This window comes from Bubalus kerabau, chromosome X, assembly GCF_029407905.1.
Source record: "Bubalus kerabau isolate K-KA32 ecotype Philippines breed swamp buffalo chromosome X, PCC_UOA_SB_1v2, whole genome shotgun sequence".
NCBI classification, from domain to species: Eukaryota; Metazoa; Chordata; class Mammalia; order Artiodactyla; family Bovidae; genus Bubalus; species Bubalus kerabau.
In genome coordinates, this window is record NC_073647.1 from 88,772,271 (window position 1) to 88,796,032 (window position 23,762).

General features: G+C 38.1%; 2 protein-coding genes across 2 annotated transcripts in view; one reads left to right on the forward strand and one right to left on the reverse strand.

Annotated features, from left to right (window-relative positions):
* Positions 1 to 1,934: 1,934 nt before the first annotated feature.
* On the forward strand, positions 1,935 to 12,225 carry TAF9B (TATA-box binding protein associated factor 9b). Its single transcript, XM_055564060.1, has 7 exons — positions 1,935 to 2,083; positions 2,923 to 3,004; positions 3,627 to 3,763; positions 3,839 to 3,973; positions 5,756 to 5,831; positions 7,921 to 8,031; positions 9,355 to 12,225. The coding sequence occupies exons 1-7, from the start codon at positions 2,033 to 2,035 to the stop codon at positions 9,516 to 9,518; spliced, it is 756 nt and encodes a 251-aa protein (XP_055420035.1). The 5' UTR covers positions 1,935 to 2,032; the 3' UTR covers positions 9,519 to 12,225.
* A 3,013-nt stretch (positions 12,226 to 15,238) lies between these two features.
* The window catches only part of PGK1 (phosphoglycerate kinase 1), a 30,211-nt gene continuing 21,687 nt past the window's right edge, over positions 15,239 to 23,762 (reverse strand). Inside the window, exons 7-11 of the mRNA XM_055563171.1 lie at positions 18,249 to 18,363; positions 17,822 to 18,001; positions 16,472 to 16,649; positions 16,108 to 16,206; positions 15,239 to 15,721 (exon numbers count right to left, since the gene is read on the reverse strand). Of these exons, the coding sequence (XP_055419146.1) occupies positions 15,681 to 15,721; positions 16,108 to 16,206; positions 16,472 to 16,649; positions 17,822 to 18,001; positions 18,249 to 18,363 (613 nt within the window). The 3' untranslated portion in view covers positions 15,239 to 15,680. The remainder of the gene's footprint in view (positions 15,722 to 16,107; positions 16,207 to 16,471; positions 16,650 to 17,821; positions 18,002 to 18,248; positions 18,364 to 23,762) is intronic.

Sequence of the window (23,762 nt, forward strand, 5' to 3'; positions counted from 1 at the left end):
CTGCCTGCATTGCAGATGACATAATCCTCTACATAGAAAACTCTAAAGATACCACCAGAAAATTACTAGAGCTAATCAATGACTACAGTAAAGTTGCAGGATATAAAATTAATACACAGAAATTTCTTGCATTTCTATATGGCAAAACCACTACAATGTTGTAATTAGCCTCCAATTAAAATAAATAAATTAAAAATAAATAAATTTAAATTTTTTTAATAAAAGCTTTTGCACAACAAAGGAAACTATAAACAAAGTGAAAAGACAGCCTTCAGAATGGGAGAAAATAATAGCAAACGAAGCAACTGACGAAGAATTAATCTCAAAAATATGCAAGCAGCTCCTGCAGCTCAATTCCAGAAAAATAAATGACCCAATCAAAAAATGGGCCAAAGGACTAAACGGACATTTCTCCAAAGAAGACATACAGATGGCTGACAAACACATGAAAAGATGTTCAACATCACTCATTATCAGAGAAATGCAAATCAAAACCACAGTGAGGTACCATCTCACACTGGTCAAAATGGCTGCTATCAAAAAGTCTACAAACAATAAATGCTGGAGAGGGTGTGGAGAAAAGGGAACCCTCTTTCACTGTTGGTTGGAATGCAAACTAGTACAGCCACTATGGAGAACAGTGTGGAGATTCCTTAAAAAAATTGAAAATAGAACAGCCATGTGACCCAGCAATCCCACTGCTGAGCATACACACCGAGGAAACCAGAACTGAAAGAGACACAAGTACCCCAATGTTCATCGCAGTACTGTTTACAATAGCCAGGACATAGAAGCAACCTGGATGTCCATCGGCAGACAAATGGATAAGAAAGCTGTGGTACATATACACTATACGGCAAAACCAATACAATATTGTAAAGCTAAAAAATTTTTTAAAAATTAAAAAAAAATAAAGCCAAAAAAATTAGATATGTTTTCAAAAAATTAAAAAAAAAGAATATTATTCAGTTATTAAAAAGAATGCATTTGAATCAGTTCTAATGAGGTAGATGAAACTGGAGCCTATTACACAGCACGAAGTAAGTCAGAAAAAAAACACATCAATACAGTATATTAACGCATATATGTGGAATTTAGAAAGACAGCAACGACGACCCTATATGTGAGACAGCAAAAGAGACATAGATGTAAATTAAGAACAGACTTTTGGACTCTGTGGGAAAAGGCGAGGGTGGGATGATTTGAAAGAATAGCATTGAAACATGTATATTATCATATGTAAAATAGATGACCAGTGCAAGTTCAATGCATGAAGCAGGGCACTCAAAACCGGTGCTCTGGGACAGCCCAGAGAGATGGGGTGGGGAGGGAGGTGGGAGGGAGGTTCAGGATGGGGGACACGTGCACCCATGGCTGATTGATGTCGATGTATGGCAAAAACCACCACAATGTTGTAATTAGCCTCCAATTAAATTAATTTTTTAAATAAAAATAAATAAATGACAGGGCTTTGAGTGTGAGAACAGCTGACCAAATGCCTGCTGGGTGGAGAGCAGGCTAGGCTAGAGTTGCCAGATTTAGCAAATAAAAATAGGGGACGCTAAAAATGTGTTCGTCGTTCATTCAAATTTAACTGGGTTTTCTGCGTTTGACCAGGCAGCCCTACCACAGAGGCAGGTGGAGGCAGGGCGTCTGCAGACATTTCAGGGAGACTTAAGGGGCCAGGGTGGCGGCAGGGGAGGTAAGGAGGGGCCCCAGAAAAGTCAAGGGTGGCCATATTGTGCACTTTTCCGGGGAACAGCTCTGGGAAGGCGAACTTATCGGCTCGTCCAAGCGTTGGGCAAGGGCTCTTCGGGGAAGGCTTCCGCGTCTCTTCAAGCCTCCTGCGCCGTGGATTCCCTGCAAGCCCGGCCGCCCTCAGCCTCCACGGGAGGGGAGGAGGCGAGGGAACGTCCGCCCGCGGAGCAAGGGCCAGCGCGGTAACCCCGCCTTCCGCGATCGCAGGGGAGGGGCCTGAGCGAGGAGCCCTAGAGCAGCCTTCTCTCCCCCGGATGACGAGCTGCAGGATAACATGGAGTCGGGGAAGATGGCGCCTCCCAAGAACGCTCCGAGAGATGCCTTGGTGAGTGCGAAGGATGCGTGGTGGGGTGAGAGGCTCCTCGCGGCCATATCCGGGGTCCGAGAGGTGGGCCCGTGCGGAGAACCTGGTGATGGGCTTGCAGGCCGAGTTCAGTCCTGCCAGGGACGCCAGGAGTAGTAGACTGGCGTGCCCTGGACCCCGGGGCTCTCTCCCGCCACCCTGGCGGCCCGGCTGGAGGGAGGCTGGAGCCCTCCGAATGCGCAGGCCGGCCGCCCAGCTTTATCTCCTGGACCTTGGGCCCCGGCCGCCTAGCCGTCCCTCCCCGTCTGCGAATCCGGACTCGTACGTCCAGGGTTTTGATGCTAAGTTTCCCCGGTAGCCACATCTGAAAATGACAACCAGCTGTAGCCACCCCTACCTAGGGAAGGAAAGCCAACCTGGGACTTTTTCTTCTCTTTGCCCCCGCCCCCACCCCCACCAAAAAAAAAAAGTTTTCAGCAAAGAGGACTCCGAGGGCATTTGGAGTGGTCTTTGTGGGGCTTCACAGGTGGCGCTAGTGGTAAAGAACCCTCTTGCCAATGCATGAGACGTAAGAGACTGGAGTTAAGAGATCACTGGAGGAGGGTATGGCAAACCACTCCCGTATTCTTGCCAGAAGAATCCCACGGACCGAGGAGCCTGGCGGGCTACAGTCCATGGGGTCGCAAAGACAGAAGCGACTTAACGTGCATGCATGACACTTGCTTGAGAGGAAAAGGACGAGTACAAGTTTGGAACCCAGAGAAGGGGAACCTTGTATCACAAATGTAATTATTACCTTCGGTCCAGTCTTGATTTCTATACCTCGATTAAGCATCTGACATTTTTATTTGAATCCACAGGTGATGGCACAGATTCTGAAGGATATGGGAATTACGGAGTACGAACCAAGGGTTATAAACCAAATGTTGGAATTTGCTTTCCGTAAGTTAACATCAAAAATTTGTCTAACTTTTGAATTTGAAAAATCGTTCATTGTAAGAACATTTTCAACAAAATTACTTTTAACAGTTAACGTCATGTCATTATATACACTTATCCAAACCCACAGAATGTCGAGTTCCAAGAGAGAACCATAATATAAACTATCAATTAAGAGTCGGACATGACTTGGCTACTAAACAACAGACAAGTGATTATGATAGGTCAGTGTAGGTCTATCAGTTGTAACAGACGTGCCACTCTGCAGGGAACACTGATAACAGGGGATGCTATGCTGCATGTATAGCTGCAGGGAGTATATGGGAAATCTCTATATTATCCTAAATTTTGCTGTGACCCTAAAACTACTCAACAAAAATTAAGTTTTAAAGTATGTGAAAAAAATGTCATAAAATTCAGAAAGCAATAAAAAGGAGCTCAGGCTAGGGAACAGTATTTATATTGTGATCATCTGTTTAAAGTTGATTGTATAGATAGGACAATTAGACATTAAAACCAAAATTCATAAACTTTCTGGAAATTAGTGAAACTTTTTATTAAGAAAAGTGGCCATAAATATTAAGCTATTTTCATATGTTTAAAAAATAATGTTTTGTTGTTAAAGGATACGTGACTTCAATTCTGGATGATGCAAAAATTTATTCAAGCCATGCTAAGAAACCTAATGTTGATGCAGATGATGTGAGACTGGCAATCCAGTGTCGGGCTGACCAATCTTTTACCTCCCCTCCCCCAAGAGATGTGAGCAAACTTTTATTTGAAGTTAATTTTACTTATAGTTTTTAATTGTTGTTCTAATAAGCATTTTTTTTTTAGTTCTTACTGGATATTGCAAGGCAGAAAAATCAAACCCCTTTACCGCTGATTAAGCCATATGCAGGACCCAGACTGCCGCCTGACAGATACTGCTTGACAGCTCCAAACTATAGGCTAAAGTCCTTAATTAAAAAGGTAAGAATTTTTAGTCATTTTAGTTTTTTAAAAGGGTAAGATGTGTTAGGGGAATTTGTAGAGATCAAATTCCTGTAAATAGTGCAGGAAATTAAAGGCTAAGATAAGCTAAATACTAAATTTATAATCTAGAGTGAGGGAGCTGCTGAAAACCATTATTAAAGATGGAACCATGTTTTAAATTTTTTTTAAAGTAAAATGAGTTTTCTAAAGTGTAAGATGTAAGCATATACTCTGTTCAGTTTTAAAGCCAAAACTTCATGCTTACTTAAATGTTAACAATTTCCTTATGTTTCTGGACAAGGAAACATTCACCTGCTGTGAATTTTCCTGACAAAATGAAATATTGCTTCATTATCCATCACCAAACTCTTTGTGCCACTCCTCAATACGTGGGAAAACTTGCCTAGAGATAGAGGTATGTTAGGCTTTTGTTAGATGCATGTTGATTTAGCTTCATGGGCATAATAGACACCTTCTTATACCCAGAGATTAAAGTGCCATATATAGCACTTTATAAGGTATATAATAGAAAATATTATAGAAAATAATATAATAGAAAATAAAATACTATATAAGGTAATTAATAAAAAAACTTGGGTCATCACTGGGATGACCCAGAGGGATGGGTGGGAGGGGCGTTCAGGATGGGGAACACATGTACACCCATGGCTGACTCATGTGAATGTATGGTAAAAACCACTACAATATTGTAAAGTAATTAGCCTCCAATTAAAATAAATAAATTTATATTAAAAATAATAAAAATAAAAGCCTGTATTATATAAATGTCATAACGCTTAAGTTTTAAAAGGCAAACAGGAAAATTAAATATTTGGTACACAATAAATAAATAAATAAATAAAATTTTTTTAAACAAGAAAACTTGGGCCTTTAATTCTGCAGTTTATTTAAATGTTCAACTTCACAAATTCTTGTAGCTAAAATTCAGTGCCAAATGCTGTGTGAAGAGTTTTACATGGATTATTCAATTCTCACAAGAATTCTATGAAATAAGTATTGTTATCCCCATTTGACAGATAAGAAAACTGAGGCACAAACAGATTAAATAACTTGCCCAGGGTCACTCAGTGATAAAGCCTGGATTCAAACTCAAGCAGGTAGGCTCCAGAGCCTACATTCTTTACGACTATACTATCCTGAATTTTTAGCATCTAAACTACTGAACTTGTAAACATTTTTGAAGTTACTTTGTGCTTATTCCCAGGTCTCATAACTCCCAATCTTTACACTACACTGTAACAGAGTAAATGATAAACCATCAGGCATTGGACTTGCTTTCTAAAATATGACCTAAGGCTTTCCCACCACTGAGAAAGTTCTCCCCACACTGGGCTACATTTGTACCTCTGAAATTCCACCATAAGGAGTTTCTTTCTTTTTGGGTTAAGATATTAACTAGTTAAGATTCAAAAATCATAAGGAAGTTAGCTGTTATACCCAAATAAGACTCTACTTCAAACTTTAAAACTATATAGGATTATATATTTTATATATATATATATTCATATCCATGTTGATATAGATATGTATTGTTTCTTTTACTTGTGTTTATATGTGAGTGTGTGTGTGTGGGGGGGGTGTGTATGTATTTGTGAAACCCCTAGTTTAAATGTTGCATTAGAACACTGAACAAAAAGGCATTCTTGCCATCAGTTATCCATTGATAATTCACATCAAAAATCCTAATTTCATTTCCTGGTAAGTTTAGGTGTCAAGTCTGAACAACATTAAAACTAATTTGTGTTTTAAATCCCCTAGGGACCTAACCAAGGACGACTGGTTCCACGGTTAAGTGTTGGAGCTGTTAGTAGCAGACCTACCACTCCTAGCATAGGTAAGTGAGAGAGAGAAAAATGGCTTTTCTAGCTGGTAAAGAAGTGCCCCAGCACTTGATTTTGAACTATAATCCAAGTCAAAAATGGAGTCAGAAATTCCCATATGTGTTGCCATTAATACATTTACTCATCCTCTAATATAGCTGTAAACATATATTTTATCAGATTTCAAAATGAGACAGCCACGAGGACTATCTGATCCCAAATGAGAATAGAATTGGAAGTTACTCAACATTATTGTATGTACTAAGTGTGGTACCAAAAACAAAAGTTTAAGCTGTGTTCTATCTGGCTTTTATACAAATGAAGTTGCCAAACTCACTCATGGCAGTAGCCTACCTATTATCAGAAATTAAATTTCTGAGTAAATTGGGAAGAGATGCAATCAAAAGAAGTTTAAAATACACAAAGCTCAGTCATGTCCGACTCTTTGCAACCCCATGGACTATAAAGTCCATAAAATTCTCCAGGCCAGAATACTGGAGTGGGTAGCCTTTCCCTTCTCCAAGGGATCTTCCCAACCCAGGGATCAAACCCAGGTCTCCCACATTACAGTCTGATTCTTTACCAGCTGAGCCACAAGGGAAGCCTTAAGAATATCAAGGAAAATCATTTTTAATGTAACCTTTTCAAAAGTAGTACTATTATTCTGTATTGGTCAGTGAGCACCCCTTCAAACTGTCAGTTTTAACAGGTCTCCATCATTCTTTGAGCATTTCTTGCTTTCTGGCACAAGATGTTCCAAGCTCATCTTATATTTTCTTTACCCCAGTCCCAGAATCATCCTTTCTCCAAAGAACCTTCATTCCTTTTAGTATATAATGGTATTTAGAAACCATAATGTCATTGTTCTTTAGATAATAAGAAACACATAAATAATGGATCTAGATTTCCTGGATTTTTGTTCTATATTCCTGCTGGATTTCTTTCATAGTCAGTCTTTTCAGAAAAAAAAATCCCCTTCTCTTTGACCAGTAGTGATTTCTTGGTTTTTATTGCTTATAACTTGAATCCTACAGATGTTGTATAGCTCTAGAGTAAGCAGCATTTGATTTTTGAGATGTGTAGACAGTCTTTCATATTTTCAAGGTGTGAATTCACATTTTGGCATTTAAAACCAGCCTGGTACAGTATTAATTGTACACTTCTAATTATATGCATGTCCTTTATAGGCAGGAGTTTGCATATATAATTTCTGTAACTTTTTGATCATATACTGTTTATATGTTGGTTCATATTACTTTTTATGAACTTTTTAAAAACTCTAGGCTGTGGTAATCAGTTACATGTGTTGGCAAGTTAACCAGTTTTAGTTATCAGTTGTGATTTTTATTCCTGGACATTTATTGTACATGTTTTAGAGATTTTATAATCTATAACGGACAAAGAAACATTCACCTGCTGTGAATTTTCCTGACAAAGTGAAATACTGCTTCATTATCCATCACCAAACTCTTTGTGCCACTCCTCAATACATGGGAAAACTTGCCTAGAGATGGAGGCATGTTAGGCTTTTGTTAGATGCATGTTGATTTAGCTTCATGGGCATAATAGACACCTTCTTATACCCAACAAATGACAGAGATTAAAGTGCCATATAAGGTAATTAATAGAAAACTTGGGCCTTTAATTCTGCAGTTTATTTAAATGTTCAACTTCACAAATTCTTGTAGCTAAAATTCAGTGCCAAATGCTGTGTGAAGAGTTTTACATGGATTATTCAATTCTCACAAGAATCCTATGAAATAAGTATTGTTATCCCCATTTGACAGATAAGAAAACTGAGGCACAAACAGATTAAATAACTTGCCCAGGGTCACTCAGTGATAAAGCCTGGATTCAAACTGAAGCAAGTAGGCTCCAGAGCCTACATTCTTTACCACTATACTATCCTGAATTTTTAGCATCTAAACTACTGAACTTGTAAACATTTTTGAAGTTACTTTGTGCTTATTTCCAATGATTTTTTTTCACCTTTCATTAACTCCATGTGTTTTGAAGGTAATTTCTATTAAGCTAAAGGAAAGCAGAAATTGAACCTATATAATAAGTCATCTAACTAACATGATCTGTTAATTACAACTGTAGCAACCCCACAAACAGCATCTGTCCCAAACAAAGTGGCACCTCCAGTGTCAGTGACAAGCCAGAGATTCACGGTGCAGATTCCACCTTCTCAGTCCACACCTGTCAAACCAGGTAACATGATGGGTGGGGCATGGGGGGTTGAAAGTTGTTCTTTTAAATTTTCCTGAATTTTAAAATTTGTGAGTGATTGTCATTATTGAACAGTTTGTATTCCCATAGCAATAATTGAATTGTTTTACTATCATAACAGGTAAATTAGGGTTCATCAGAGGTCTATAACCCCATTAAAATTGTATGAAATTTTATATGTGTAACATTTTTGGGGGGGGAGGGAGAGATTTCAACATGATCCTCAGATTCTCAAACAACATAGTGTTAAATCTCAAGAAAATAATACAACTTAGTGTATATCAAATGAAAACTGTATGTTTATTCAATTCATGGAAGTATAGATAGGAAGTTTGAATATAAGTAGAATTCTAACATAGTTTATTCTTGAATAAGTTTAGATTTCACATCTTCTGAAACTAACCATGTACAATAAGCTACTTATATAAAATATTGGTCTGTAAGGGAAGGATGATTCCTGACCTTGAACATATGCCTTTAGTATGTTGCATGATGAATCCAGTCTACTGCTTCCTATGACTAAGTACTAATTGAAATTTTAGGTAAATTAAAAAAAAAAACCCTAACAGAACTTGTTTAACCTTATAGTATATATTAAGTACTTTGAAACATTAAAAAATGTAGTTTAACTCTTAATGCAGTATATCACCTCAGTTTCTTCTATGATAGTTTTACTTCATGCTTTTAAAATTATTATTAGAATTACATTCAGCTTTGTGGAATACTTGTTACTCTTTAAAGCATTATACCTTGTGTACTCTGTTGCTCTGTCTCATTTTTTAATTGAACATTAAGGGAATGTAGCATTTTAATCATAATTCTGCCAATGTCTTTATCTAGAGGCCTGTTGCCATGTTTATCTTTTATGAAATTTTTGTCACCAAGAAAAGCAGGATTACATTTTTTCCTTCCAGATTGAGTTGGTATAGTATATTCTTGGTTATCAAAATACTCATAGCTTTTGGATGCTGAAATAGTAAATATTCATGATATATGAAGAAACATATACATAACTATAGTATCTTAATTATATAAAAGTGGATACTTAATTTTGTAAATACACAAACGAGACCTAGGACACAAACAGTAAACTGCTTGTGATTATGGATGACTTTGGTTTTTTGTGTCTTGTGTTTTTTGATTTTCTTTTATGTATGTTAACTTTTAAGGAATGTTATTTTTAAAACCTTTTAAAAAAAAGAAATTATTATGAGAATTACATTCAGCTTTGTTGAATACTTTTTACTGTATGTTTCTGATTCTATGTAGTTCATAGTTTGGGTGTGTTTTCTCCTCTGTTTACAGTTCCTGCAACAACTGCAGTTCAAAATGTTCTGCTTAATCCTTCAATGATTGGGCCCAAAAATATTCTTATTACCACCAACATGGTTTCATCACAGAACACAGCCAATGAATCAAACCCACTGAAGAGAAAACATGAAGATGATGATGACAATGATACTATGTAAGAAATACAGTGTAGTCTCTATGCATTTCAAAATTGTAGTTGGTTCTGAATCCATATACCGAACTAGAACATTCTTGATCTCAAGTTTTATCTTAGAAAACTTAAATGTAGCTGCAGTATTTTTCACATTAGTTTAAACTGTTAGATTTCTTAAGGGTACCAATGTTTTTTCACTAGGCTTAAAGTATAAAAAGCTAAGTGCTTGTTTTTTAATGGTTTCATTAATGTTGACTCCTGCTACAGTAATTCTATTTTTGGAAACAGCTTTCTGCAATGTATCTGATGTAGCACTTAAGTGTCAGTTTCTAAGCCTGATCAATGGACTAATCTTTAACAGCCTAATTTCTAATCTATATTTAAATACTTCTTTTGAAGATAAAATAGTCACTTCTGTGTCACCAGCTTTTTTGACCAAATCTCTTAATTAAGCAAACATTTTTTGGAGGGGATGGATTTAGAGGGATTCTGAATTCATTTTGAATATATTTAAACTGTAACCTCCCACCTCCTCAGCCCCATTTCTACATCCTATTCGTTTTCTGCACTACCTCCTCTCCACAGGCTTAGGTTTCTCCCTATTGCTCTTAAATTTAAAAGGCTAAAACTGGACCGTTAGCAATATAATTCCTGATAATATAGTTGTGTCATTTTTAAAACCTGCTTCACATGCCTAATGGTCTGTGGTTTACTTTAACTGGAAGGTTTACATTTGCTGTTTTTCTCTCCATATCAGAGCAGTTGTTTTATCCCTTGCCTTTTATGCCCGTTGAGCATTCCTCTGCTTTTGACAGGTAGTTTCTGGGTCAGTTATATGCAGTTTCAACCTTATATTCCAAGTTGATAACTCCACCGTATTTCACATTTCAAAATTTAACACAGAAGATGGTATAGTTTAAAATCTGCCTTGATAAGTATATTTACACTGGACCTAGGCAAAACCACTGAAGAGCAAGTGTTTTCTTCCTTTTTACCACCCGCATATATGTTTTGATCACTACTGCTTGAACCCTACTATTGGTATCAGTTCAGTTCAGTCGCTCAGTCGTGTCCGACTCTTTGCGACCCCATGAATTGCAGCACGCCAGGCCTCCCTGTCCATCACCAACTCCCAGAGTTCACTCAAACTCAACGTCCATCGAGTCGGTGATGCCATCCAGCCATCTCATCCTCTGTCGTCCCCTTCTCCTCCTGCCCCCAATCCCTCCCAGCATCAGAATCTTTTCCAATGAGTCAACTCTTCACATGAGGTGGCCAAAGTACTGGAGTTTCAGCTTTAGCATCATTCCTTCCAAAGAACACCCAGGACCGATCTCCTTTAGAATGGACTGGTTGGATCTCCTTGCAGTCCAAGGGACTCTCAAGAGTCTTCTCCAACACCACAGTTCAAAAGCATCAATTCTTCGGCACTCAGCCTTCTTCACAGTCCAACTCTCACATCCATACATGACCACTGGAAAAACCATAGCCTTGACTAGATGGACCTTTGTTGGCAAAGTAATGTCTCTGCTTTTCAATATGCTATCTAGGTTGGTCATAACTTTCCTTCCAAGGAATAAGTGTCTTTTAATTTCATGGCTGCAGTCACCATCTGCTGTGATTTTGGAGCCCCAAAAAATAAAGTCTGACATTGTTTCCACTGTTTCCCCATCTATTTCCCATGAAGTGATGGGACCAGATGCCATGATCTTAGTTTTCTGAATGTTGTGTATAATGCAGATCAATTTTCAGCTTGTCGCTGAGAATGTCACACATAAGATGGGATCACACCTGAAAGTTTTCTAATGGTTTTCCTTCCTATAGGCCAAAGCAAACAAATTAATGTGATGTGACTTGCATTTAGGTGTACTCTGTATAGGTTTCCCAATAATATTGCTAAACACCTTTCCCTATTTTCCATTTGTACACATCTAAACACCTTATTGGGAAAAACTACAAAGCTTTCAAAAACATAAACAGGCTTGTGTTCTTTTTGTTAAGTAAGTTGACATATTCAACATAGGAATACTTTTGTAAAACTTCTACAATAAGTTTTCGTATCACAATTTAGAACTTATAGCCAAAGATCCTCAAAACTTAAGATGCAGGTTAAGTTTCATCTTAGGATGGTGCTTGATACATCAAAGAAAAATAGTCCAATAACATGGAAGAAATGTCTCATCAAAACTGTGATTCAGTATTTTTGGATAATAAAAGGTGATATCAAACTTACAAAAATAGATCTGATCATCATAGGAGAAATGTTCATTATGTAGCGTAGGATGTCATTACTTGAATGTTCTCAGGGAGGCAGCATGTCAAAGGCCTAGGTTCTAGTCCTGGCTCCATCACTAACCAACTGTGTGACCTTATTTCACCCATGAGCCTTGTTCTCACTAGTAATAGGAAACTGACACCAACCCTGCCTACCTCACAGGGATGTTGTGAAGGTTTAATTGGTATATGTTAAAGTTCTTTCATAATTGTAAAAATGCTATATAACTCTGAGGAATTGTTAACATATTTGTTCTAAGATTATTAATAAAAAAATTGAACTTATTTCTCATATTTTATTTAATGGATTCAAGGAGGATGAACAAGGCCCATTAATTCTGAAATCCAAAATATAAGATTTGCTTAATGTATGAATTATAAATCAAGGAATAGCTTGCTTTTATTTGGAATCAGCATGTGACTTGTCATAATGAAAGCAAAATAAATATGAAAGAAAATATGGGCTTAAATCTGTTAATAACATGCTCTTTTTATTTTTATTGAAATATAGTTGCTTTACTATGTTTTGTTTTAAAATGTTTTACTACATTTTAAACTACAACTACATAGTTGTTTTAAAATGTTTTACTACATTTAAAACACAACTTTAAATGTTGTGTTTCTGCTGCACAGCAATGAATCAGCTATATATATATATATATAAAAAAGATATATATATATATATATATCCCTTTTTAATCCTTCCCATTTACACATGCTGTCTTTAATGGGAATTTATACATTTAACTGAGCCAGCCAGTGGGCGGTTTGCTCTTTCAGATAGACTGCTTTATCTTGCAGATCTCCCTTTCCTAATTACATCCGCCCATTCCAGCATCAAGACTGACATCAGACAGAAGCACTTCTAGGTGGAATTTTTTTAAAGATGAAGATGTACTATAGTAAATTAGGTAACTGTCATCCTAAGTTCTTCCTTCTACAAGTAGGAAACAAGTGTCTTTAATTGGAATAAGAATATAGGGATACAGTCAGAATTCAGGGAATGGAAGATGTGGCCTAAGGGGTCCAGAGTGAAGAGAAGTACTCGAGGTAAGGAAAAAAAAACTAGTCAGGAGAGGTGCAAAGCAGTGTGTAACATACCACCATACATAACCCACACACACACATACCTGTTGTATGTGCATTAAGTAGCTCTAGATTGAAGGAAACCAGTCTTAACAGTGATTGATTGTTTCTAAGAAGGGAAACTGGCAGCTAGGGTAGGAAGGGGTCTTCTCATTGTGTGCCCCTTTTTGACTTTGGTATCATGTACTAGAAGGAAGTTTTACACATAAAAAGGAAAATAAAGGAAGCTGGAAACACTGAACTAAAGAAACTGAACTCATTTATGACATGATTATAATTTTTTTCTATATACTGGCATACATGTTTTCTGGAGGTTAAAAGTGAATTTGCTACACTTAAGCCTAAACCTTTGCAGTGTTTTATCAATAATTCCTAACTCTATTATTAAACCAGGAAGCACATCTTTGTTCAATTCTACCTTATGTACTCATAAGTTGTTACGTACTGCCTTCCTTAACTCAGTTGTAAATTCCTTTAGGACATAAGTGTTAAATTGCCTCCATTATGCCTCCATTTTGTCCTAAGCATATAGCAGGTACTCAAATATTTGGCTGTTGGCATTTCCCCATTCATTTTCTGGATTAATGACTAAAATAAATGGGGAAAGATCCTGGAAACGGAGTCTAGTAGAAAGCACTCGTACAATTGGGTTGATGGATGGATGAACTGGCAGTTGTAGAGTCTTAGGTTTATGGGCATTTACAATTCTTTCAGTTCCTCTGTACATTTGAAATAAAATGTTGGGGGAAAGGTAATCAGTAGGGGAAAAAAGTCATCAGTAGGCTGAAGTTCTGGCCCTGCTATGATTCACTTAATTCACTGGATCAATGGGTAGTATCACTAGCCCTCACCAACAAAAAGATTGTACTAGAATTCCTGCTTTTCACATAAGGTTATAGCATACTATTAGAGGTATATAGAAACACGGTGTTTTTTAAGATTAACTACAGCTATGAGGACAGTATTAATTAAAATACAAATGAACTTTTAGAAAAAAATTCAAGCCTTCAAAATTTGTTTAAAGCAGCCACCAAAATGTTCTTTTGCTGTTCTATCCAGAGTTAAGCAAAAGGTAGAATAAATAATATTTATTAATATTAATAAAATAGTCTACAGTAATCATCTCAGAGAGGCAAATTAAAAATCACCAGCCTTTGGAGTCAGACAAACCTGGATTTTAATCCCTGCTATTACTTACTGGCTCTATGATTGTGGCCAATAGTTTAACTATCTCTTTATCCATAAAGGTGAATATATACTCTAGTATGTAAAACGCCCAGTAGAAAAATTCTGGTTAAACACGACCTTTTGAAAATACATGTTTACTTCTGCTCATTCCTGAAACTCCATTAAAATGACAGGAACAAGAAAGGAGGAACAATTACAAGGACAGTAAAAGAATCATGTCATTGGAATTACTTTGATCTTTTGATACAGTGCCATTAGATTTTCAGCAATAACAATGAATCAAAGCCTCTAATTCTGAGAAACTGCCGTGTAGGCTGAAATTCTACATATAACCAAATAGGCAAATATGAGTTAGATAAAGATATCTTCAGACATATAAAAATTTTACCTCCTAAGCACTCAATTTCTCATAAAGCTAATGGAGTCTTGTGTTTCACAAAAGAAGAGTAAAAGAAGAAAGGGTGGGGAGGGGAAGAGATTCAGGAAAGGGAAGGCCCAACACAGGAGTTTAAAGAAATCCCCAAGAGCTACCCCAGAGATTTCCTCTGGAAAGAAGAAACTGCAGGGCAACAGCTATACAGCCAATCTAGGGGGCATCCAGGACAAACTGGAACAGGAACACAAGGACTCCAGAAGGGACATCTCTAATAAAAATGAACCAACTGGGACTTACCCCAGTGGTCCAGCAGTTAAGACCATGCTTCTGGCTGCAGGGGGCCCAGGTTTGATCCCTGCTTAGGAAGTTCCACATGCCACACAGTGCGGTCAAAAGAAAAAAAGAACCAACTGGTACGTTTGAGTATGTTGGGAATGAATCAGTGATAGATACACAGAAAAAAAGACACCAAGTTTTAAAACTATTTTTTAACTCCAAAGAAAAAAGGTATATAAGGAAATATAATCATGGCATAGTTCAGCTGTGAATTGTAGTTATAATCACAATGTAGGCTTCTATTAATTAAATCTCAAATTATGACAAAACTATACTGGGAGAATCAAATAGGGGAAGTATATATGGAACAGAGGCTATAAGGGAGCTAAATCTCCCCATGTATGAAATTAACAGATACCTTGTTTAGGAAATCGAGACGTTAACAGTTTAAGTATGTTACTTAGAAACATGGACATAGATGACCTGACCCCTTCCTCAAGATTCTATTCTCATCCTAAATAACAAAATAGGACAGGAAAAAAAAATCCAGTTTCAATGGATCTTTTTATTTAATATATCATCAACTTCATCTCCCTCCATACCAATAATTGGAATTTCATCTTGTTTTCATGCTGAGTGGTAAAGCAATGACAAAGCTAATCAGAATAAGCTACTTCAGAAAGAGAACTAAGCTAACACAGCCCACTTTGTTTTAACAGGCATAATATAAATATATGTACTCTAGAATGCACAACAGTTTAGTCTCTAAGAAATTCAAATGGGATCTTGAAGAATGTAGGCAATTCCCAGGTACAGCAAAGATGAGCTGAGATGTTCTGCAACTGTTTGAGGGTTCCTGGCACTACATCACTTGGCTACTAGCTGATTCTTGACAAAGGGGAAGACATTAGCTAATGCCAAGTGGAGATGCAGACAGTGCTATGTTGACTTAGGGGCTATGCACAGGAACCAGAAGGCAGAAAAGTACTAAACACTGCTGAGAGCATCCACTCCAGGAAGGACTTTACCTGTTTTTGAGAGAACACACACACACACAAACACACACACACGGTCAGCATTACTATAAGATCCACTAAGCCAGATCTGTTCCCTCCTATCTTCCTAATAACATAGCAGTTCTTCTCTAGGATATATGGCCAGGAGTTGAGTAACTTCTACATTCTGGGCCCCAGGTATACTAGTGTGTAACCTCTTTGAGAATAAAAGTCTTCCCATCTGGCCCTCCCCACATCAAATGGAACCCAGGAGCTTTACTTGACGTTCCTCCATTTGTACTGCCCATGACTTCTAATGACAACACTACCACCTACTGTCTCCACCCCATTCTACTTAACTCTTACTGCATAAACCCTGTCATTCCTCCAAATAAGCCAAAAACATTAAAGATCCTCACCTTCCAGGAGCTCTAAACTGGCACCACCCCCAGTGCTCACATGACTGACTTTATCCTCCGTGTTCCATTTGGCACAGCAAGTAGCAGTGTCTCCACCACCTGTTGAACAAAAGCCAAATAAAAAGGAGAAAGGAGAGAAGAGAAAAAAGACTGGCACCAAAATTACAAGGCACTGTGTTCTCAAGCCCAAAAGGTAGCTGATAACCCCCCAACTCCATCTCATTTAGAGGTTTCTCCATGAATCATATACCCACTTAGCTCTCAAGATCCACCCAGCACCAAGGAACCTAGGAAAAGTTAATTATTTCTCCTCTACTTTCCTCTGATCTGCTAGCTCACATGGCATTAGCTTTGTACCCTTTACCTATGATGGTGATGCAGCCCCTGGAAGTGGCTTTCACCACCTCATCCATAAGGGCTTTGGTTCCTCGGGCAAAAGCTTCCCATTCAAATACACCCACAGGTCCATTCCACACGATCTGCTTAGCCCGAGCAACAGCCTCAGCATACTTCTTACTGCTCTCAGGACCACAGTCCAAGCCCTAAGAGGCAGATTTAAAAAGAGAGGATGAGCTACCAAGAAAAGCTACTTAGAGGAGCAAATACCACACCTCCACCAAAACCAGAACTCAAGGCTGAATACCAGAGTGTCTTCTAGAACTAAAAGATACAAGATACATTTCATTCTTTAAAATTACAAACTTGTTCATATCCTTTATGGAAGATCAAGTCTAAGGGAAAACCTCAAAAGTTATTTGATAAAAACATTTTTAGCCACATTATTTTATGACTGTAACTAGCTCAGTGGTTTTCAACTAGGGTCAATTCCACCCCTCCCTAGGGAACATATCGTAATATCTCAACATTTTTGGCTATCATGATTTAGAGGTGGTAGAGAGTTGCTACTTAGTATCTAGTGGGCAAACAGTCCTTAAACATTCTACAATGCAACAACAGCCCTCCATAACTAAAACTACCTGAGATGTCAATAGTGCCAAGGTTGAAAAACACTAAACTAGATCAGTGGTTCTCAAACCTTGTGGTGCATCAGAATCACTAGGATGGCTTGTTAAAGCACAAATTTCTGGGCCCTACTCCCAGAGTTTCTGCTTCAGCAGGTTGGGAGAAGGGGGCAGGAATTTGCAGTTTTTAACAAGCTTCAAAATGATGCTGCTGTTCTTGGAACCACACTTAAAGCCACATGCCTAACAAAAGGACAGTGACTATGCAAAGTAGTATGTCAACATTAACAATTTTCTACAGATATTAGAACGATAACAAATGGAGAGTACTACAATCAACTATTTAAATAAGTCCTTAATATACACATAGATTTTTCCCTGCTTGTAATAATCATACTACCTTAATGTTTTCATATACAAAAAAATTCTTATACAGGGTTCTAGGCAGAAATAATAATATTTAATCCAACAGAACAGCCCAAACTATGAAAGTACATAGCATCATCCACAGCAATCAGTTAAGTACTTAATAAACATTAAATAGATGAAGAAACAAAAAGCAGTTTTGCCCTCACTTTTCAAATGAAAAGTCTTAGCAGCAATCTGATACCACTGCTTTTGCCCCATGGACTCTCCCTGAAGGAAGGGCTCACTGCCATATTTGGAGCACTTCCTTTAATTTTTTATTGGTTGAATGAATGATACCAAAATGTATTTGTTCACTCATACTACCAACCACCCAAATGACTCACCATCCAGCCAGCAGGTATGCCAGAGGCCACAGTGGCTTGGCCAGTCTTGGCATTCTCATCAAACTTATCAGCAGTGACAAAGTCAACAGGCAAAGTAATCTTCACGCCATTCTTGTCAGCTTTGGACATCAGGTCTTTGACAATCTTGGATCCCTCTTCATCAAACAAAGAAGTGCCAATCTATATAGAGAAGTCAAGATGATGAAGGTCAGCCTATATACTAAGAATGTGGTTACCTCACAAAGCAGACAGTATGAAATATAGCACAATATAAAGGAATAATTCTAAGACAAAAGAAAAACAACTTGCAAAATAAATAAAAATGGAGTTTTTAGGGCTCATGCCATAAGCTAATTTCCTTTTTAAATTTACATAACCTATTTCTCATGGAGAGCTATTTCACATCTACTTGGCATCGGTTTCCTACCTCCATGTTGTTGAGCACCTTAAGGAAGGTAAAGGCCATTCCACCACCAATAATCATTTCATTGACTTTGTCCAGCATATTACTGATCAGCTGGATCTTGTCTGCAACTTTAGCTCTGGAAGGGAAAGCAAGAATCATCACCAAAAGAACAAAGGACTAAAGAGCTGGTATTACACAAAGCCTGAGGTTTTATATCAAGGGACAGGAACAGAGAAATGTCCCACAGAGTGAGAAAAGTACTGGCTCTCAGCCTGGTGCTCTGTGAAGACCTATGGGGTGGGATGGGGGTGGTGGGATGAAGTCTCAAGAGGGAAGGGATATATATATATATATACTTATAGCTGATTCATGTTGTTGTACAGCAGAAACCAACACTGTTAAGCAATTATCCTCCAACTAAACATTAAAAAAATATTTTTTAAAAAGTACTGGCTAGCTTTGCCCTATGTTTCCCCAACACCAAAAAGCCAATCCATTACTAAGAAATCTTTTTAAGGTGTGGCTCTTGGCCAAGAAGGGCTTAGAAGACTTGCAATCATCTAAAGAAATCACAAGTTCCAAATAAATCTGTTTTGTCCCTCTTATTCCCCCAACATCAAAGGTCAAGACCGGTAATTATACTTGAGAAAGACTGCTAATTGTGGGATCCCTAAGCTCACTGAGAACTGTCCTAACTCTAAAGCAGGTATCAAATTACATACCAAACAAATATATACTGAGCAAAAATAGACAAGATATTCACACTCTTAGGTCCATGTTTAGTTGCTGGAACATTTGCTTTATGGCATTCATTATTCTATTGGACCACTTGATTCAACACATTGGTTGTGGGACTTCCCTGGTAGTCCAGTGCCTAAGACTTTGCCTTCCAATGCAGGGGGTGTGGGTTTGATCCCTGGTCAGGGATCTAATATCCCACATGCCTCATTACCAAAAAAACAAAATGTAAAACAGAAGTAATGGTGTAATAAATTCAATAAAGACTTTAAAAATGGTCCACATCAAAAAAAATCTTAAAAAACACTGAGTACTTACTCTGTGCCAAGCACTGTTCTAGGTCTTTAAGAAACATAAACATCGAGGAGGAGCCAAGATGGCGGAGGAGTAGGACGGGGAGAACACTTTCTCCCCCACCAATTCATCACAAGAGCATTTAAACGTCGAGTAAATTCCACAAAACAACTTCTGAATGCCGGCAGAGGACATCAGGCACCCAGAAAAGCAACCCAACTCTTCGAAAGGAGGTAGGAAAAAATATAAAAGACAAAAAAAGAGACAAAAGAGGGAGGGACGGAGTTCCCTCCCGGGAAGGGAGTCTTAAAAAGAGAGAAGTTTCCAAACACCAGGAAACCTTCTCACTGCCGAATCTGTGCCGAGCTTTGGAAGCACAGAGGGCAACATAAAAGGGAGAAAAAAAATAAACAAACAATTAAAAATCGCAGATTGTGAGCCCTACGGTAACTCCCCCAGTGGAGAAGCAGCGCAGACGCCTGCACACAGCATTAGCAAGCAGGGGCTGGGCAGGGAAGCGCGGCGCAGGCTGTGTCCCTTAGAGTAAGAATCCGCCCAAATGTCCTGAGCGCTATCTGAGCAAAATAATTTGGGCTAGCAAACCAGACTGTGGGATATCTACCACGCGAAAAGCCAGCCCTAACCTAAGACACTGCCAGGCCCTCGCACAGAACAAAGGACTGAACAGAGATAGCCGGTTGCAGACCTTCCCCCTCCGGTGACAGGCAGCCAGAGCCGTAAGGGGGCAATCGCAGCCCAAGAGAGACACTATCTATAAAACTGTAAGCAGGCTTCTTTGCTAACTAAAACTTCTTGGGGGTCTGGACGGTCAACATCTGCCTGAGAAGGTGGGCCGGTTTTACACTCAGATAACCGAGTGGCGGGGAGGTAATAAGTCGCAGCATTGGTGCCCACCAAACACATCACCTGAGCTGCTCGGATCTGGGAAGAGCACAAAATGCAGGCCCAACCGAGTCTGTGCCTCTGAGGACTACCCGAGTGCCTGAACCTGAGCGGCTTGGACCTGGGAGCTCAGCCCAGGGCCGGCCTCTGATTGTTCCCGGCGGAACAACCTAGAGCCTGAGCAGTCTGGGCAGGGAGGCTACACGCGCCGTGAATGGGGGCAGACCCAGTGTGGCTGAGGCACTGCGCGCGCACGCCAGTGTTATCTGTTTGCAGCATCCCTCCCTCCCTCCCCACAGCGCGGCTGAACAAGTGAGCCTAAATAAAATAAAAAAAATAGTGTCCTCCACCGTCCCCTTTGTGTCAGGGCGGGAACCAGACACTGAAGACACCAGCAAACAGAAGAAGCTATAACAGAGGGAAACGCCTTGGAAGCTACAGGCCATAGATTAAAACCCTGTGGTTACTACGGACTACATAGGCTCTTGAGAAATATAAGTCAGACCAAGGAACTAGCCAAAAATGAACTGAACCCACAATACTCACAACAAAACCAGAGAAAGACCTAGATATATTTTTACTATTTTTACGATCAATCTTTCTTTTTTTCTTTTTCTTTTAATTAAAAAAAAAATTTTTTAACTCCTCTATTGTCCTTTAATTTTCACTTTTATAACTATTACTTTGCAAAAAAAAAAAAAGACCCTATTTTTTTTTCTTCTTCAGCAAACTTCATATATATATTTTATAATTCTTTGACCGTGTTTTTTTTTTTTTTGTTTTGTTTTTCTTCTTTTCTTTAACATTGTATTTTTGAAATTCCAAACTCTACTCTAGATTTTTAATTTTACCCTTTTGGTATATGTTATCAATTTTGTACATATAGTTTTTTGCATAATTTCTGTGACTTTTTTTCCCCTCTGTTTCTTTCTCTTCTTCTTTTGTATAACATCGTATATCTGCAATTCCAAATTCTACTCAAGATTTTTAATTTATGCTTTTTGGTATTTGATATCAATTTTGTACCTGTATTTTCTTTATAATTTTTGCGACATTGTTTTTGTTGGTTTGTTTGTTTTCTCTCTTTATTTTTCTTCTTCTTTTTTTTAACATTGTATTTTTGAAATTCCAAACTCTACTCTAGATTTTTCACTTTTGCTTTTTGGTATTAGTTATCAATTTTGTACCTGTAGTTTTTTTATAATTTTCGCGACCTTGTTTGTTTTTCTTTGTTCGTTTTTTCTCTCTTTCTTTTCCTTCTTCTTTTCTTTAACATCGTATTTTTGAAATTCCAAACTCTACTCTAGATTTTTAATTTTAGCCTTTTGGTATATGTTATCAATTTTGTACATATAGTTTTTTTTTATAACTTCTGTGACTTTTTTTTTCTTTCCTTTTTTCCCCTTTCTTTCTCTTCTTCTTTTATATAGCATCGTACATCTGCAATTCCAAACTCTACTCAAGATTTTTAATTTATACTTTTTGGCATTTGATATCAATTTTGTACCTGTATTTTCTTTATAATTTTTGCGACATGGTTTTTGTTGGTTTGTTTGTTTTCTCTCTTTATTTTTCTTCTTCTTTTTTTTTAACATTGTATTTTTGAAATTCCAAACTCTACTCTAGATTTTTAATTTTTGCTTTTTGGTATTAGTTATCAATTTTGTACCTGTAGTTTCTTTATAATTTTCGCAACCTTGTTTATTTTTCTTTGTTCGTTTTTTCTCTCTTTCTTTTCCTTCTTCTTTTCATTAACATCGCATTTTTGAAATTCAAAAACTCGACTCTAGATTTTTAATTTTTGCATTTATGTATTTGTTACCAATTTTGTACCTTTAAGAACCCAATCTTCAGGACCCATTTTTCACTAGAGAACGAGATTACTGGCTTGACTGCTCTCTCTCCCTTTGGACTCTCCGTTTTCTCCACCAGGTCGCCTGTATCTCCTCCCTAACCCCTCTCTACTCTACCCAACTCTGTGAATTTCTGTGTGTTCCAGACGGTGGAGAACACTTAGGGAACTGATTACTGGCTGGATCTGTCTCCCTCCTTTTCATTTCCCCCTTTTATCCTTCTGGCCACCTCTGTCTCCTGCCTCCTTCTTCTCTTCTCTGTATAACTCCGTGAACATCTCTGAGCGGTCCAGTTGTGGAGTGCACATAAGGAAGTGACTACTGGCTAGCCCACCCTCTCCACTATTGATTCCACCTCATCTCATTTGGGTCACCTCTAACTCCCTCCTCCCACTTCTCTTCTCCATGTAACGCTGTGAACCTCTCTGAGTGACCCTCACAGTAGAGAAACTTTTCATCTTTAACGTAGATGTTTTATCAATGGTGCTGTATAGAAAGAGAAGTTTTGAAACTACTGTAAAAATAAGACCGATAACTGGAAGTAGGAGGCTTAAGTCCAAACCCTGACTCCAGGGAACTCCTGACTCCAAGGAACATTAATTGACAGGAGCTCATCAAACGCCTCCATACCGACACTGAAACCAAGCACCACACAAGGGCCCACAAGTTCCAGGGCAAGACATACCAAGCAAATTCTCCAGCAACAAAGGAACACAGCCCTGAGCTTCAAGATACAGGCTGCCCAAAGTCACCTCAAAACCATAGACATCTCATAACTCATTACTGGACATTTCATTACACTCCAGAGAGAAGAAATACAGCTCCATCCACCAGAACATCGACACAAGCTTCCCTAACCAGGAAACCTTGACAAGCCACCTGTACAAACCCACACACAGTGAGGAAATGCCACAATAAAGAGAACTCCACAAACTGCCAGAATACAGAAAGGACACCCCAAACTCAGCAATTTAAACAAGATGAAGAGACAGAGGAATAGCCAGCAGATAAGGGAACAGGATAAATGCCCACCAAACCAAACAAAAGAGGAAGAGATAGGGAATCTACCTGATAAAGAATTCCGAATAATGATAGTGAAATTGATCCAAAATCTTGAAATTAAAATGGAATCACAGATAAATAGCCTGTAGGCAAGGGTTGAGAAGATGCAAGAAAGGTTTAACAAGGACTTAGAAGAAATAAAAAAGAGTCAATATATAATGAATAATGCAATAAGTGAAATTAAAAACACTCTGGAGGCAACAAATAGTAGAATAACAGAGGCAGAAGATAGGATTAGTGAATTAGAAGATAGAATGGTAGAAATAAATGAATCAGAGAGGATAAAAGAAAAACGAATTAAAAGAAATGAGGACAATCTCAGAGACCTCCAGGACAATATTAAGCACTACAACATTCGAATCATAGGGGTCCCAGAAGAAGAAGACAAAAAGAAAGACCATGAGAAAATACTTGAGGAGATAATAGTTGAAAACTTCCCTAAAATGGGGAAGGAAATAATCACCCAAGTCCAAGAAACCCAGAGAGTCCCAAACAGGATAAACCCAAGGCGAAACACCCCAAGACACATATTAATCAAATTAACAAAGATCAAACACAAAAAACAAATATTAAAAGAAGCAAGGGAAAAACAACAAATAACACACAAGGGAATACCCATAAGGATAACAGCTGATCTTTCAATAGAAACTCTTCAAGCCAGGAGGGAATGGCAAGACATACTTAA